This window comes from Pagrus pagrus (genome assembly GCF_965226575.1).
Source record: "Pagrus pagrus genome assembly, chromosome: 13".
NCBI classification, from domain to species: domain Eukaryota; kingdom Metazoa; phylum Chordata; class Actinopteri; order Spariformes; family Sparidae; genus Pagrus; species Pagrus pagrus.
This window is the reverse complement of record NC_140197.1, coordinates 11,853,055-11,871,057: the sequence shown is the minus strand read 5'-3', so window position 1 is coordinate 11,871,057 and position 18,003 is coordinate 11,853,055. Positions and strand designations below refer to the sequence as shown.

Sequence of the window (18,003 nt, the reverse complement as noted above, 5' to 3'; positions counted from 1 at the left end):
ATAGTTTCTACATGGTGAATGAATTGTCTTTTGCTTATGTTTTAAGACAACAAATTAACACCATCTTAATATTTCTAAAAAGTTGATGTCTTCGATTATTGATTAAGTAGGCCTACACTAACATTTGAAAGGAATCAAGGTTTTTTTTGTAGTGCTGTGTGTTTTGTATTTCGCTCAAGGTCTTTTAGAAGTATTTAAAATCCTACAAAATTCTATAAATCACAGATGCAGTTGGATAAACACGATACACCCCCCCTCCCCAAGTTTCTATTCCAACAGAGCCCCATCCCTTTTGTACTGTTGAGTAATCAAACAGAAACAATTTCATAAACAACTGCAAGTACATATAAATAAATTGAATGTGACAGAAATTGATAGTAATTATATATGAATAATAGTGGAAAGTAGGAAAGTAATGGTAAAAAACCAAAAGAAATTAATTCCAAAGTTACAAATAAACAGATTACTGTAACATAACAGTACCGTACAACAAAACTGAAATATCCGTGGCGACCATTAGCATACCATTTCAGAGCATATCCTCTTATAATAAAGAAAATTTTATTCAGTGTCAAATGATGTATTGAGTCTTTAATCCATGGCTTTAAGTTTTAAAGAAAGGCCTAGCGACTAACATGTCCAGTAGATCTTGTGGAGCTCCTCCAGGGATACTTCCAAAACATCTGATAAAGGTTTTAAATACTGATTGCCAGAAGAAGGAAATCAAGGTTTACTCAGCAATAATACTCGCAGTGCTTCTTCATAATGTTCTGCTGATGAGGAGGCATATTTAGAAAATTAGTGAAAATGTGTGGAGACTCAAATTCTTGGCAATAATAAACAGTTAGTTTGTTAGTGGAATAAATGAACGCCAATTTAACAGCTTTCAATATTCTATTATGAATTTATATCAATTTAAAGCTGCTATTTGTGACTCCAAATAGCCTAAAGCCATGGACAGATTGTGAGACATGGGTTGGCGGGGCTTTCACATGTCTGAATCTAGTCCTTGTCTCTTCTACATAGGAGCAAGACACAATACTACAAGACGCCATGTTGATTGCAGTCTTTTTGCATGTATTTGTGGTCCTTTTGGCCCCCACCTGGAGGGGCCCAGCCAGATTTCAGGAGGGGCCCTTGCTTTCCTGGCCACGCCCCTGGCTAAGACTATCTGTTAAGTTTTGCATTTTGAATGTTCAGTAGTATAATGAGTGCTTTTGTTTAATTACTCATGATGAACAATATTGAATATTTATGTGACTGCCTCTTTCTACTGGCAGTGCAGAGAGGAGAGGAGAAACTATGTTGATTATAAATTAATCTCAAACCCAAAAAGGTTTTTTTTCTAATAAAGGACAATATAAGGAAGGGATGCGCAACGATAACAGCATGTCATTAGGATCAGCTGATAAAGGCTTTAAAGGTCCCATATTCTCTTGTCTTTGGTGTCTACCAGAAAATGTTTATATCCTTTAATGTTCAAAAAACTAATTTTCTTCCTCATACTGTCAATGTGCTGCAGCACATCTATTCACCCTCTGTCTGACCACTCTTTTTGTGCCTGGCTCTTCATGGGCCCCCCTCCTTATAAGCCCAGTCTGCTCTGATTGGTCAGATCTCACAAACCTGAGCCAAATGACTCACCATGTTTCTGCATGAGCTCTGCTGGTGTTTTTGCAGCAATGGTCATATGACATACGACAGGCCAAGAGACGCCCTGATTGTGTGAACATCACATGTATTTCAACCTAAGAAGTTTAATTACTTGACCATGTGAATGTGAAGACCCCATCTGTCAGTGGGTCATCACAGTAAGAGTAGGCATAATATTATGTTAATTCCTTTAAAGGAGACTTGACGGTCTCTTGCACTAGATGGAAAAAAATACTTGCATATATCAGCATTGGCCACAGTGAGTTGGAAAATATCGGCATACTGGATATTGGCAAAAATCCAATCAAACATCTAATAATAAGGTACTGATTTTAGTTCCATCATCATCACAAAGTTGCCTTATGTCATTCACAGTTGGGAATAAGAGTGTACCATTCATACCATCACTGCTGAGAATGACCCAAAAATGGTAAAATACTGTTAGTTGTCTTTTATTGTGTATTTAATGAAGGAAATTATGCCTTGGTTTGACATTTAGTGCATGGGAGGCCTTGAACAGCAGCAAAATATTAAAAAATATTACTTTTTATTACTTGACTTTATTGTTAAGTCAGCATGTCCCTTTGAGGATCCTGCAGAAATGATATCACTCTTGCGGTGATCTGATTGGTCAGTTGTTGGCTGTTGGCAGGTTTTCATCCGAGAACCACAGATAGTTGGATGACGCACTAATTTCAGTTGGTGATACAGGCACAAAGTGTGTTTGTTGAAAGGAAGATGTATGATATGGCACACGGCTCCTAATCACCAATCTTATTTGTAACAAACAGCCACATGCAGGACACTCACTGTTGGTAATTTTCATTTTATTATAAAAAACAGTATTTGAGTCCACAGTTTGTGTTTCCTTTGTACAGTAAAAAATATTAAATTAAACTCCCAAAGTTCTTAGCAGAAAGATAAAGAGGATGGAGTTTGGGGGGAGGGAGAACAACTTCCCCCATAGGAGGAGGAAGCGGAGGAGGAGGAGGGTATTTAAAGTCCAAGGGAAGCAGCAAAGGGGACGAGGCCGAAAGAGACGGAGACTGAGTGCTCATGTCTCCTCATTTCTCCTCATTTCTGTGCAACACAGTTCATTTGGATCTAAATCTTCTGTTTACTCCAAACAGCAGAATCCTAAAAACACTAAAAGGAGCCCACCCCACCCACTTTTTTCACATCCCAGCCCATGTACTCAAAATGTTACAGGCACACAGGTATGCACCCCCCCTCCCCAAGCCTCCACTGCTCCATATTAAGTGTCTTTAAAGGAAGGAGTGCACACACATTCGAGGGAGAGGGCTTGCATGTTTGCGAGGGAAGAGTCCCTTCCAGCATGAACCGATGTCCAATACAGAAGCTGGCCGGGATGTCACAACATGTCCGTTCAACATCTCACAGCAGACCCTCAACCACTGCAATAAAACACTGACATTTAATTATTCCCACCTGGACAGACCCAACTAAAGACATCTGAAGTGAAATTAAATCTCCACTACCCCGTCTTAACAGTCAATAACAAAAATATATTTCTATACGAATTGTAGCAGTCTCAGGATACATAACACCCCCGCCCAACCCCCCAAAGAAAATAAATAAAGCAAACCCAAACATTTAAAAACTAAGATATGCATCATGTTTGGATTTACATTAATAATAATAATCCACATCACTCTGCAGAACAGAAATAGACAGACTGAATGATGGGAAATGAAACCGATAAAAAAGTTCTTTGCATTAAATCATCTCCTCTTTAATTCTTGACCACTTTTAAAATCTTAAAAACATTTCTTAAAAAAGGCAATTACTCCTATTTACCCCCCAAAACCCCGAAAATATCACCTTTCTTGTATTCAGCAAGAGGTGGAGGTGAGGGGTGGTGCTGAGAAACCATCCCCCTCTTTGTCCACAATTGGCAAAAAAATATATTAACAGCAATAACTTACAATTCATTTATTCTAATTTATTTAACGACTGCTTGATTTATTGTTCATCTCCCATAGGAAGTTCAGTTCAATGCATCTTTATTGAAAACATTTTAAATAACATTTAATAATAGTATAAAAAAGAAAGGCTAAGTAATAACAATAACACTGTCCTGGGTGAGTGCAGTTTGTGCGAAGAATCACGGAGCATTTCAGCTCCACTTGACACGTTAAGCAGACGTCCTACATGATGTCTAAAGGGTTGTGATTCATATTCTGGCCCAGCGGGTCCTGACCATTGCCCCCTGGCCCGTGGAGGCCTGCCATGCCGCTCAGCTGAGACAGCATGGCGCTCTGGTCCGACCCAAACTGCTCCATTGAGTTCTGTTGCTGGGTTGTTGGCTGTTGTTGTGGAGGGACCACCATACCTGGGTGGTGCTGGTTCAGGTGGCCTGGGTGTGGGGAACCCGTCTGCATCTGGGGGGAGATGTGATGTGGGGAGGGCTGGGGCTGCATGCGTGGGGATGGGCTGGAGTGTGGCGGCTGGGACTGCGGTCTGGGTGAAGGCTGTGGGGACCGCACCTGGTTAGCCAGCGATGTGGGCAGCGCCTGGCCCTGCAGGTGTGGGTGTGGGGACTGGGCCATCTGCTGCGGCTGCTGAGGGCTCATGGGATTGCTGTGCTGGGCTGGTGACCCCCCAGGACCAAGATGCTGCTGCTGCTGCTGAAGCAGCCTCTGGTGGAGAGCCTGTTGGAGCAGAGCGGCTGTAGGTGGGGGGCCAGTCTGAGTGGGCTGAGGACCCTGAGGTGGCTGTTGAGGACCTCCTACACCCCCCCCACCTGCATCACCTCCTGGCAGGCCAGCCATCGCATTCTGCTGCTGCATCTGGAGGTGGTGCTGGTGCTGTTGCTGTAGCCTCTGCTGGAGTGCAGCTGCTGCCTGCTGCTGGGCCACTGAGCCTGGATAACCTTGCCCCTGCTGTCCTGCGGGACCCCCAGGCTGCTGAGGGCCAAGAGGCGGACCCCCAGGTGGACCCTGTCCCACTGAAGGAGGCTGCATTCCAGGCTGTCCCATGTAGCCCTGCCCCTGTGGCGGCTGTGGCTGCTGGAACTGACCATGATTGACTCCCATTTGCTGCTGTTGTTGTTGTTGTTGTTGTTGTTGTTGCTGTTGCTGCTGCTGTTGCTGTTGTTGTTGTTGCTGCTGCTGTTGGAGATGCCGCCTCATGAGCAGCTCTCTAAACTGGGGATTGTTGAGATTTCCCATTTGTGGCCCCTGGCCCTGCATGCCTCTTCCTCCCCCTTGCTGTTGTTGCTGCTGCTGCTGCTGCTGCTGGAGAGCTGCCACTTGCTGTTGTTGTAAACCGCTGAGCATCGGCCTCTGCTGCTGCTGCTGCTGCTGCTGTTGTTGTTGTAGCTGCTGCTGCTGTTGCTGCTGCTGCTGCTGGACTTGCTGTAGCTGCGCCATAGTGGCCATGTTGACATTCGTCCCTCCCTGACCCCCCATGTGCATACCTGGCTGGCCAGGACCTGCAGCATTCATGTTCACCTGTGGGCCCCCTCCTGCCATTACATTACCAACAGGACCCCCTGTGGGTCCAGGACCTCCAGGGACACCACCGGGTCCACCGGGGCCTCCCTGCACCCCCTTGTACTTTGAGGCCCTCTGTTTGATAAAAGCAGCCATGAGCTGTGGGTTGGAGCGCAGGATGTTGAGGACTTGCTGTTGCTGGAGCGGTGAGCTGGGCGAGCGCAGAGTCTGTAACAGCTCCTGGAGGGCTGCTTGGGGGATGTTTCCACCCGCAACACCAACCCCTGGGACACCGGTAGCTCCAGGGACCGCACCGCCTGGCACCCTGCCACCTATACCTTGCTGCTGCTGCTGTTGTGCCATATTCATCAATGCAGCATGGCCCTGAGCTTGTTGGTGCTGCTGCTGTTGTTGTTGCATTTGCTGCTGCTGTTGCTGTTGAGCTGCCATCATGGCTGGATGGCCCATGTGGTTCATCATAGCTTGCCTCTGCTGAGGTGGCATCCCCTGGCCTGCCCACTGCTGCTGCTGCTGTTGAGGGTTTTGAAGGGGAGCACCCAACCTCTGCTGTTGAAGCTGTACCTGAGGGGGGAGCTGGCCCTGGGGCAGGTTACCCTGCTGAGGGGGTTGCTGCATGGGCCCACCAGCGCCAACCATCATCCCTGATGGAGCACCCTGTGGTTGATCCATGTGAGCTCGGGCAGCTGCCACAGCTGCTTGGCTCTGTGGTGGCATACCCTGGGGCCCAACCATCCCTACTGCCCCTGGGTGTCCCATGCCCATCTGTTGACCCTGACCCTGCTGATGGTGAGGGTGGGGAGGCATCATGCCTGCAGCTGCCTGGGCCGCTTGTCTCTGCAGAGCCATCTTTCTCTGAGCATCGGCTACCTGTTGGATCTTCATGGCAATTTCTACTGCTGCAGGTGGAGGGCCAGAGGAGGGGTGCTGTTGCTGCTGTGGAATGGGAGGCTGGCCCTGGGGCTGACTGGGAGGTTGTGGGCCCCCAACACCTCCAGGCATGACAGCGCCACTAGGCTGCTGCTGGGGAGGTGTTGCAGAGCCAAGGACCGGTTTGCCCTGGGACTGATGGATTGGGGAGGAGCCCGGGGGTCTGCTGGCATATGGAGGCAAATTGTTTGGGTGCTGTTGGAGCTGTTGAGGGTTGGTCCCTGCTCCACTTTGCTGCTGCTGCTGGACCTGAGGAAGCATTTGCTGCTGATGTTGGGGAGAGCTCATTATCCCCCCAGCCCCACCTCCCCCACCTGCCATCTGCTGGAACTGGTGGTGAAGGGGGTGCTGAGGAGGCATGCCACTTTGTGCGGGCATCCCACCTGGCTGCTGCTGTTGTTGGACTCCGGGTCCAGGGCCTAGTCCCTGCTGCTGGACTGGAGGCATGGCCTGAGTTGGCGTCTGAGGTGTTGGGGGTTGGGTTCCACCAGAAGTTGGGGTACTGGGCGCTGTGGTACCGTTGTTCCCTGGCGATGGAAGTCCTACAACAGGTCCTCCGGGTGGCCCTCCTGCTGGCTGCCCCACTCTCTGCATGCTGGCCATCCTCCTCCTCAACATCTGGGCCTGCTGGAGCCTGTGCTGCAGCTGCTGCTGCCGGAGCTTTTGCTTGATGTTCAGACAGAACGGGACGGGACATTTGTTCTCCTGGCAGTGTTTGGCATGGTAACAGCACAGCGCGATGAGCTGCTTGCAGATGGGACAGCCGCCATTCGTCTTCCGCTTGCAGCTTTTTGTGTGCTGAACGACACGCTTCATCTTCTGGCAGGACGGAAGCGAACAGTTGGCATTGCGACACTGACATGCATGGACCAGAGACTGGATGCAGCGCTGGATGCTGAGACGACGAGAGTCTCCCGGGCTCTGGGTAGCTGCTGCCGCCTGGTTGTTGCTGTCATCGTCCAGTCCAAGCCCCAACTTGTCCATCTTGTGCTCGTGACCTTTAATATTGTAGCAGGTGATGCACAAGTCATAGTCCTGGAGAAGGAAAGGAGAAAAAGAGGGATAAGAAAATAAATATGGGTGTTGCTGGATTAACAATTCTGGTTTATACTTCATCTTTCCAACCATTCCCTACAGCAACATGCCCACACAAACACAGCCTTTTTGCAATGTTTTGCTATTGTAGAAACGCTCACACCTAAAGTAAAAGGAGTGATTCTTCTCAGTCTTCCTGTCTAGATTTTCCAACCTTTTATCTGAGAATGCTAAGAATGAGCACTCCAGCAAAAATAACTATTATTCGGACTGTCACGTCTGCAGCAGTATTGTGTTCCACTGTGCGTTCCAATTAAAACAACTGGCAATGGTGGGAAGACAGTGAGGGATCATGTCTTTCTCACTGCAGTTGCATCGAAAGTCAAGACACTGGTGTGAAAGCTGGGGGTGCTACTGACTCCAAGTGTATCAAAGGTTGCACACGACTTCCTACAAGCTACCCAGGCCAACAGTGGATATAACAAAGACAATGACTACACTACAATGGAATTTGCTGTTCCAAATCAGAGGGGAGAAAAAAGTACATCTCTTAAACCACCAGGCTTCTGTTGTCTGCTTTGAACTAAAACCTCTAATTTATTCAGCTAAATCTTAAATGAAAGAGAAAACCAGTTGATCCATGCTTTGAAATATGGTGTTCCTATATATTACTTGCACTTTTTCAAAGTAGAAATCCAGTGTTACTTCTAAGAATATGGCAAACAAGTGATTAAAAAAAAAAAGCAACAAAAAGAAAAAATCCTGTCTCAGCTCTGTTGGGAGCAAACGAAACAGGCCAGCAGAACAGTACAATGGTCCAGTTGCTCTTTAGGGTCCGGTCCAAACTTAGCCAGACAAATCTTAGGTTGTTGACTCTGAGATGAGAGAGCATTAAAAAATGCTAAATTTGTTTGTCTCTCTCATCTTCTGGTTAACAAAACAAAACTGTGGACAGAGAGGCCAAGTTACCTCGCCTAGCACGTTAAACCTCATGTCACCTCTTGCTCTCGCAGTCACTGCTGAAAATGTAGCTGAATACGCAATTCATGAGGTCTCTTTGACAGAATTTCCAAATAAAATCAGAAAACAATTAAAGAATAAAACATTGATTTGCCCACAGCTTGTAAATGCTACCCATTAACTGAGGCAAACAATCTGAATGTGGAACAAATTGCTGTTTTATGGTCACAATGAGATCATAGAAAAAAGCTGTGATTGGCTATACTGACTTTCAAAATTAGGGATCTCAGAGAGTTTCAGGGGACAAAGAATGTATTTGAGTGTAATAAGAGCAGTTTTGTGAGGAAAACTGAGAGGAAACTTTATTATATAATTTAGCTGGCTTGTTGCGGGCATGCTCACCTGATGATGTAAAACACACTGGAGTATTTAAAATATGTTCACTGTTTTCATGCTGCAGTGATTGATCTCCAGTTAACTTCAAAGAGAGAAACCCCGACTCTCACCTCGCAGACAGTGCAGTGGAAGCGGGTCTCCACGTGGTGTTTACACTCATTGCAGGTGTAGACGAAGCGGTCCTGGCTCTGATTGTGCAGCTCCACCAACATACACATGGAGCTCCACATGGACCTGCGGAGAGAGCTGAACTCCAGGTGCTTGTCCCTGGCCAGAGTCAAGAAGGCGTCGCGGCCGTCCATCAGGTCACAGGCCATCAGGGGGTCCGAGTCAGTGATGGGGGGCAGCGAGTTTAGGGTGGGGCCAGCAATGAGACGGATGACAAAGAAGACCTGGGAAAAAGAGTAATGAGGAGCAACGAGAAGTTTTAAATCAGGCCCCTTTCCTACATACAGACTTTTATACAAATGCCATTTTAGATTCATACATTCATTCATTCATTCCTTGTTTAATGTAGTGGAGTTATTCTTAAACTAAAGCACCAAAAGTGCATCACATGCCTATTATAGAAATTAGATTCAGACCCTTCACAAACAAGTGTCATCTCTAAATCGCAAACATGTCAAAATGTAAATGGGAAGACAAATATCATTCATGGGATTTTGTCAGAGCACTTAGAAACATCGAGGAACTCCCACAGTGTTTTTCTTCACAATAGCAGTCAGTTTGCTGCTTTTTTCACCAGAGATATTTCAGTGCAGAACAGTATGTCATTGTTCTCTTGTAGTTTGTTGATTAACAAACTCAGCAGTCACTTACAGGAAATGTTAGCTGAAAAATGCAGGTTTCATACAGCTTTTTAAGAGTAAAGTTTAAGCCTTTTCAGGGTAACTAAACCAAATATTTCTTGAAGCTTTTATCATCACATCGAAATTGTTTCTGTACATGCAACTGCAAAAAATAAACTTTACGGAACTCCTTCATACCCACAACAATCAATGCGTATTGTCACTTTGTTTATTTTGAGGAAGAGTAGGCTGGTTACATGCACATCACATAGGTGCAAAGTTATCAGAAAATCAAGTGAATGAACCGAATGAAGACTGAAATGGTTTTATTAAACTTCTGTGGCATCAAGTATGTGTGCAGGCATTACCCTATGTTAATTCACACTGTTTATTTTACCGGCTTTTCATATTAACTTAGTCATGTGTTTTGATCATGATTACTTAACACTCGCTAATTTCGATGTCAGGAGACACACTAAGATGCTAGAGGAACGTTTCATTTCAAATATCAAAAGATCAGCATAAGAAAAAAATCCAATTCGGGCATAATACTAACCTTGAAACTATGAATGGTCTAAGTTCAACCCTTTTTTCAAACTTTTAAGACTTTGTATAAACCCTGAAAATGTATAACGTATTTTTGTGATGGGTGAAATCCATTGTTTTTTTGTTTTTTTATAATCAAAGTTTTTTATTGATTTTTGTTTTTCACAAGAAACACATAATATACCATCATATTAACAACTAACACTTTGCGCTATATACGCACTTCACAGCCATCTGGGCAATAAAAACAGAAAGTAATACGATTGCATCATGAAATCCATTGTTAATATGAAAGTATAGATTACAGCTGCATTAAACCAATGACTTGTCTGTTGTCAGTAAAGGATATTTCTACTAAGCTTAGTATACGCTGCATCTTCTCCGCAATAAAACGGCCGAACATTTTCAGACAGCTGCAACAGAAGTGCAGCAGCTAAACAGCAGAGTTTGAATGGAGCATTCAGTGAGTGGAGTCAACATGACATCTCTGAAGACATAAGTCAACGTAATGTTCTTATAACTCGGCCATATAATCCAATAAAAGAGTAAGCAGCTATTGCTATAATCAAATTAGCCTTGCATACCTCCTTATGTTTCTCCATGGTGGCGTAGAGCTTCTGGGAGAGGTCATTGGAAACGTTGGGCATCCCTGGTTTCTTCTTGTTGGCTCGGCTCAAGCTGCTCTTGTTCTTGCTTGTCTTTTTATTGTTCTTCTTTTTGGCATTCTTGCTGTCTCCTTTTGTGGCCTGTGAATGTTTTAATGTCAGAGTCAGTGACCTGCTGTGAAACATAATGATGATAATGACGTGAATTCTTACTCCACTTACATCTGTGCTCTCATTGGAGGTACTGTTCTCCTCTCTCTTCCTCTCCTCCTCCTCTTGCTCCAGCTCCTTGATGCTCTCCTCCAGTACGTTGGGCCAGAAGTCACCCTCAAAGTACGGCAGCTCCTTGGCACTGGTCAGCCGGTCTTCTGTTGCCTGCTTGAAGACGTCCTGAGAGACAAAACGAGAAGTGTTAAAGTGTCCTCATGAGCTTTTTCACTCTTTTAGGAAACAACAAAACATACTTTAGAGGTTTATTCTTGCAGTCGAGAAAACAATCTCAGTTATCATAGAATTATTCATATCCACATTTTTGTTTTTCCTTTTTTTAAAAATACAAACAAGCTGATTTATGCTCCAGAACAGATAGTAAATGGAGCTTGTGGTGAGACTGTTTTCTCAAACAAAGCGGTAAGGCAAACTTCAAGACAAAATTCTTCATCTTTTCCAGCAGTTTGACAGGGTATCTAAAGGTACCAGACACTTAAATTGAATGCGTTTAAAGGCTTTTGACATAGTGTTAACCAGATTTAAGACTCTCTGACAAATAATCTTTGTCTTATTCACAGGTATCTAGTTTATATGTGGTCCCATGCAGAGGTAGGCATTAAATAGGAAGATGGTTATTAGAGTGAGTTAGGCAGGCTAATCTACAGTTTGTGCAATAATAAAGTAAAAAGACAGTGTTGGGTTCAGTGGCAGGTTTAAAGATTTCAGAATTGTTGGCTGTCATGCAGAAAGCCTCAATCACACTGACAAGAATAAATTTAAAGATGGTAGATACAATGATTGTGGCAGTTAAGACCCCTCAAATTTTGATAATTTCCAAGGTTTGATATTTATAAAATTGAATTTAAGACATTTTAAGGACCTCCAGACACCCTGTTTGATGCCATTAAGGACTATGGATGAGTCTGAGTAAATTTTTTGGCAGTGATTAATGCATTAATTCACATTCAAAAACAGAAAACATGTCTCACTTTGTAATCATGGACAATGCGTTCAGAAACAGCCTTGTCCAACATCTTCTTGTACCACTCCTGCAGGCGCTTTGGCTTGGGGATCTTCTGGTCCATTGGGTGACAGTGGAAGATGTAATCATCCCCTTCACTGGGTGGACAGGCCCAGATATGACCCGTTGTAAACCTGACACAGGGAGAGATGCATTTCCTTTTATAGAGTCTGTATGCTTATTATCTGAAAATGGTCTGTAGCAGCACCTGGAACACAAAGCCTAATGGGTACACTGCATAATGGGCTTATATTTGAACGCCTGTACAGCTACAGTGTTATAATAAACTTCAATTTCAGCTGCTCAGTTGAAAGGATTATGTTTCAGAAAGTCTTAATGTTTCTCTCACCCCTGCCTCTTCACATACTCCAGGTAGCCCAGCAGGATCTCGTGGTAGACAGCAGTCCTGAGGTGTCGAGGTCTGAAAAAGTGCACGCTGTCCAGGTAAGAGATGTACACTCGTCTCTGATTGGGAGGCGGGCAGTCCGAGCCATACTCTTGAACGTGCATGCCGAAAAAACACACGTCTGCTCCGTCGATGTCCTCGAAGGCAAACAGGGCTTTCATCCTGTACGGGAAGGACTCGGACATCTCTCCGTTGTCGACAAACCTGGAGGGAAAAGAAACGCCAAGGTGAGGAAAACAGCTGAGATTGTGGCAAAAATCTAAAATTAATCAGCGAGCAATCATCCTAAATATGTTCACTACGTGCTCAAACGATCTCCTACCTGGACTTCATGCCTGGCTTGACCTCCGTCACCTTGTCTGAGACGTGGACCACACGGATGGTGACCTCGCCACATTCAGGGTGGTTCTGCCTCTTGACAAACTCGTTCACTCGTGACTCCAAATAGCCCCCCAACTTTGTCTGAGGAAGCCCTGCAAAGGACAGTAAAAAGGATGAAGAAAGAGGTGGAATACAGTGAAGGACAGGAAGATACGAGAGAGATATGTACTGTTTGTGTCTATGCTCATTGCAGGCGGGACAGAACCCTTGTCTGACAACGTACAATAAACAAGGACATTTTCCTCATTAAATTTGACAATTTAAGACTTTAAGCATTTAGCCCCTCAAAACAGCTCCACACAACAAGTACAGCAGCTGAAGTTCAAAGGACTAGCACTGAAACAAACGCCGCTTCATAAATAGGTAAAAAAGAAAATAAAGAAAAAAAAGAAAAGTGAAAGCCAGGGTTTCTTGCTTGTAATAAGTAAACTGTAATGCTACTTTCTAAGAGATTGTGCCTCATGGAGTATAATGAAATATTTTTTACTAGAAATTAGACGAATATACTTGCAAGATTTAGAGTTTTTACAGTGAGTTCAACATGTTTAATGTGATTTGTTGTCTTATGTCCTTACAGTAGATATCAAGCTATAGCCAAGGAGAAACAGCTAGTCTGGCTCTGTCCAAAGGTAATGAAATCTGCTTAACAGCACCTCTAAAGCTTATTACAGCTCATTATTAACCATAATTAACCACTAATTACAACTCTGTATCTTGTTTGTTCAATCAGAACAAACTGAAGTATAAAAACAGCTTTTTGAGGTTGTAAATGGTTTATATGCCAGACGTTTTCTTGGCCAGACCCAGGAACTCCCGTCTCTGCTGGTTGCCAGGTAAACTCATGGTGACGACAAGGCTTATTTACTGAACAGACATGAGAATGTTATCAGTTCTTCATCTATCTCTATGCAAAAAGTGAATAGGTGTATTCCCTAAATGTTGAACTAATAAATTAACTTTAATATATTATAGATCACATGTATCCTGATGATTGATTTGATCCCTAATATTGCATTTAAGTATCAGGGAATAGAATGATTGGAAACTATCCAAGGAAAAGTTCCACATAAATAAATTGATGACGACTTTAAAGCGATGACTGGCTCTGAAATTAAACAACTGGTTGTACTGCAAGTGATATTTCCATGAGGGAGAAGGGTGCATAAGGAATCTAAGTTGATTATAAAGACAACAAACAGGCAAAATGTGTTCACTTCATGAATCCAGATCCCCAATCTGGGTAAGAAGCTATGAACCAGGCGGCTATGGCAAAATGATTTAAAATAGCCACAACAATGTAAAGAAACAAATTAATTAATCCCTACTCTAGCTTGAGTTCTCAGAAATGTTGGCGACTGAAAGAGAAAGGGACCAAATCTAGGATGCAAAGTGATGAAAACACAAAGTCTAAATCAAAGAAAGCAGGCAGGCATGAAATGAGCTGAGCATTACTCCACTTACTTTTGGATGCATATTTGTTCTCTTTCCGCGTCTTATTGGCCTTTTTGAGGCAGTTGTCACACACAAAGCTGTGGGAGGAGGAGGAAGTAAATAGAAAATGGTTAAATTCTGGTTCTGTCATAATTAACCCCAATCAGTGATTAGATGACTTTAATCAAGAAGACGACTTAGCCTTGCATGGCAGTCTTCCTTTCTTTTTAACAACTATAATGACTTGCATCTTCAAATTACAAGCAGACCACACACGAAAGAGACTCAAACTCTTATCAAGCTGTAGTACTTTGCAAACATGTGCCACACTGGCAGGCATTTTCCGTCCTGATGCAACGATCATTCCTCCTACTCATTTTCAGTTTCAAAACTTTGTCCAAACTGCATCTCAAAATGTGTGATCTTAAGCAACTGGCATGGAAGTGTGTATTCATGTGTGTTTGGACTTAATAGTTGTACTTTTCCAGCACCTTTATTGATGTTTTGGATCATTCTGAAGCTTTGAATGAATACAAAGGCCAAATCCATTTTCCAGACCCAGTCATGCAACAGAATGTACAGAGAGAGTTTGTGTGTGAGTGTGTGCATGATAGCTGGCTCACCCTGATGGCCATATGGTTTCATGATGCAGCACGCAGATCTGGTGCATTTTACGACCGCAGTCAATACATTCCACAAGCCTGAGCAGAGAGAAGGAGAAGACAAAAGACAGACACAATATTTAAAGTTAATGAGGCAAGAGCGTCACGCATAATGGAAATACTCTGTTCCTCTACACAGGCTACACAGGTGCTACGTAAGTTAGTAAAAGGTTCTGACATCCAAAATACTATTGGGAAATAAAAAACAAAAACTTCTATCTAACTTGAGCCGCCTAATCCAACTGGCTCAAATAAAAAAATGTAGCTTACATCATGATAATAATATAATTGACAATCATAGTTAAATGAAAGTTAATGAGTTCAGAACAGGACGTACAACTCAGGGTCAAGTGTGTCGTTCTTCTTTCGCTGGAACTGGTCTTTGTTGATGGACCTGCAGGAAGTATCACAAACCAAATTACAGTACCGAACACAACAAGGTAATCGCAGGACACTGTGGGCTTTGTGCAGAGTCATCCATCTTCAGTTCAGAAAATGCTTTGAAAATTTCAAGGAGACCTATTAGACCAACAGAAGCTCCCCTCTCCCACAGAGACCACTGCTCCTGAAACGCCTCATCAGTAGTTCCACCTTTAATTCTGTGACTTCATGACATCACACTACGTCACAGTCACTGTTGTTAGTGATGCTGGGTCAGACATACATACTGACCAATCAGAGCATACTGGTATAAAGAAACAGGAGCTCCTAGAGCCCAGAGTGACGTCTTTAAAGTGCTTGTTTTGTCTAACCAATAGTCCAAAACCCTAAGACTCTTCATTTAGTATCATAAATAACAAAGTCAAGCAGCAAATCCTTACATTTATGATATAACCAGCAAATGTTTGACATTTAAAAAAAAAATCTTGAAAAATTAATAGAATGATTAATCTATTATCAAAATACAGTATTTGGCAATTTCCTTTTGATTGACTAATCGGTGCAGACCCAAGTCTTCACTTTAATCATGATGAACTGGAATAAGCTGACACAGAATATATATGGAATACTACACATTGGAGATATGAGATGCTTTTTCTAATCCTAAACCTACTTAAGGGGAAATAAAAGGGGAATACTGGATGTTAAAGGGTTTTGAATTCATGCTCGTCTGTTCTCTTTTGGGGGGTTACATAGATTGATATTCAAAAATGATGAGTTTATAACAGCTGTTACATTCAATCTAAGATGTTGCTAATATCAGAATTACATAACTGTCTATCTGCTGTGTGTGAGAGGAAAGCAGAAGGGTTGATGATACTCACGTCTGAGGCTGGGAGGGGTCGTCCCCCAGGGAAACACTCTCGCCTTGGATTTCGTTGAAACACTTCTCACAGAAGTGGTACCTGTCAGCAAGAAGCCCATATTTTGGTGAACTACACGTTCGCCATCAGCACAGCCAATCACAGAGAGGGCACGAAGAAGCAGCCGCCAATCAGGGCAGGGCAGGGCAGGCCGGGGGGCGGACACACAGGAGGAGGCAGAGGGCAAGGTAGGTCGTCGCCAGGAGGAAGCAGCCAATCGTGATGCAGGGTTTTTGTGTGGGCGGGTGTTTTGATTTTGCGCGTAAATTTCGGAGTGGATGATTGGTCACACCAAAACAGGCCAATGCAGACATCACAAGCGTTAAAAAAGGAGGGAGAGAAGGGGAGAAGGGGGAGGGAGATGGGGGAGGGGAGGGGAGGTCAAAATGAATATTAAAAAAGCGTGAAATAAATCGTTACAGGTCAGACGAGGACAATGGAGGGGGGACAGAGAGGGACAGGGGAGGGACATGGAGGAGGGAGGGGACGGACAGGATGTGAACAACAACCAACAGAGGACAGAGAGCCAAGGCAAAGCAAAGATTAGCGTCAGACGTCCAGTGGTAAACAACAACAACATTACAGCAACATGAGAGACCACTAGGAGCTGTGGAGGAGGAAGGGAGTGAGGATACGAGTCTCCAAACATGACAGGGTGGATGAGGAGAAAATAAATAAAGCAACAGAGACCCATCATCCTTTCAGTTCATTTATAAAGTGGGAACCTTTCTTCTGCTGGTGAGAATGGATAACCCCCCCTCCACCCCGCTATCTATGCAAGTAAATATCAGAAAAGGCAAGCTGTCATGTATAGTGCATGTAAATCTAAAGAATGGTGCAACAAATAAAGAATAACTGCTTGAGAAGACAGGAGCCCACTTTATGAATGACAACATAATGGAAATTAAAACGGTGAACTGTGAAGATGGAGATGGTGCCAGGGTAACCAGTTGAAGCCAAATTAAAACTCATCTGTGATTGCACTGATTGATTTAAAACAGTTCCTACAGCAAAGCATCAATGTGAAAAGTACAGCAAGACATGTACGGGCTCATCTCATTGCTGTGTTTTCACAGCAAAATGTCTCAAAATCTAAACAGTGTCTGAATGCTGCTGGTCTGTGATCTGTGTGTGCTTGTGTTCAAATGTGCCCACAGCCCTTACCTGTTCTGGTAGCTAAAATAAGCAGCGTCACGTTGGATGGTGCATAATTGTTTTCCATAGCAGCATAGAGTTTGGGGGGAAAACTCATACTGTAACAATAAAGAGACAAAGAAAAAGTTGTTTGCAGACTTGTTGGACACAAACTTAAAAGATGTCACTTCTCACGCAAGCATAGAGTACAAGGATCCACAAAGACAAACTCGTATCTCAAAACACACCTACATGTTTGTTTGATTTTTATCTAACTGCATTTATGTGTTTACACCTTGCCGCTAATCTTCTCTCTCAAGGGACAGTTCACCCCAATTATATTTTTCTCTCTCTGACCTGTAGTGCTATGTTTTAGTGTGAGGGACTGAGTTTAAGAGATATCCACAGACGTTGTTGTGAGCAGTTTCACGTAGGAACTATTTTCTTTCTATTGAACCCCAACTGCCATTAATCGCTGCACAGACCGAAGCATGCATCTCCCTTTATTGAAGAGAGGCTCATAACAGCGTGGGATGTAAACAATAATGGCTTCCTCCTCGGTTGAGCTGCAACATTAGCTACTTAGTTAGCCATCCATGAGTAGATGTACACTTCCTTAAGCGAGGTGACACAGTTGATGGGTGTGGTGTGGTAGAAAGAGAATAGTTCCTACGTAGTAAAGCTCACAACAAGCTCTGTGGATTATCTTGAGTATCTTGGGTCATGATTTCTGGGAAGAGACATTACTGTCAAGTTTTTCAAATGCAACTCACACCAACACATGGTAATTGAATAAACAGCACACAGGTAAGAGGAAAAACATGTTTTGGATTTTTGGATGAACTGTTCCTTTGAAGAAATAGTGTGACTTTTCAGGGAATTCTCTTTCAGGAGGAGAGTAAGAATAAAAGGTTGAAACCGCTCTTTTAATTGTCCTTTTATATGAAGCTTCAGCCAGCAGCTGGGTAGCTTGCATAAATTGAAGAAACAAAGAGAAACAGCAAATCTGTCTCTGTCCAAAGGTGACAAAATCCAACACCAGGCACCTCTCAAACCCTCTAATTAACA

The 18,003-nt window shown here is 43.6% G+C and overlaps 1 protein-coding gene across 4 annotated transcripts in view; it reads right to left on the bottom strand.

Moving 5' to 3' along the window:
- Positions 1-2,463: 2,463 nt before the first annotated feature.
- ep300b (EP300 lysine acetyltransferase b) overlaps positions 2,464-18,003 on the bottom strand; it is a 34,856-nt gene continuing 19,316 nt past the window's right edge. For 2 of the 4 annotated variants that reach the window (XM_084370890.1, XM_084370892.1), the window contains exons 19-30: positions 16,966-17,054; positions 15,763-15,873; positions 14,835-14,891; positions 14,459-14,536; positions 13,866-13,933; positions 12,346-12,496; positions 11,967-12,227; positions 11,586-11,751; positions 10,609-10,776; positions 10,366-10,527; positions 8,558-8,839; positions 2,464-7,091 (exon numbers count right to left, since the gene is read on the bottom strand). In XM_084370890.1, coding sequence (XP_084227016.1) covers positions 3,822-7,091; positions 8,558-8,839; positions 10,366-10,527; positions 10,609-10,776; positions 11,586-11,751; positions 11,967-12,227; positions 12,346-12,496; positions 13,866-13,933; positions 14,459-14,536; positions 14,835-14,891; positions 15,763-15,873; positions 16,966-17,054 — 4,863 coding nt within the window. In that variant the 3' untranslated portion in view covers positions 2,464-3,821. The remainder of the gene's footprint in view (positions 7,092-8,557; positions 8,840-10,365; positions 10,528-10,608; positions 10,777-11,585; positions 11,752-11,966; positions 12,228-12,345; positions 12,497-13,865; positions 13,934-14,458; positions 14,537-14,834; positions 14,892-15,762; positions 15,874-16,965; positions 17,055-18,003) is intronic. The other 2 variants (XM_084370891.1, XM_084370893.1) reach the window with 1 other exon arrangement.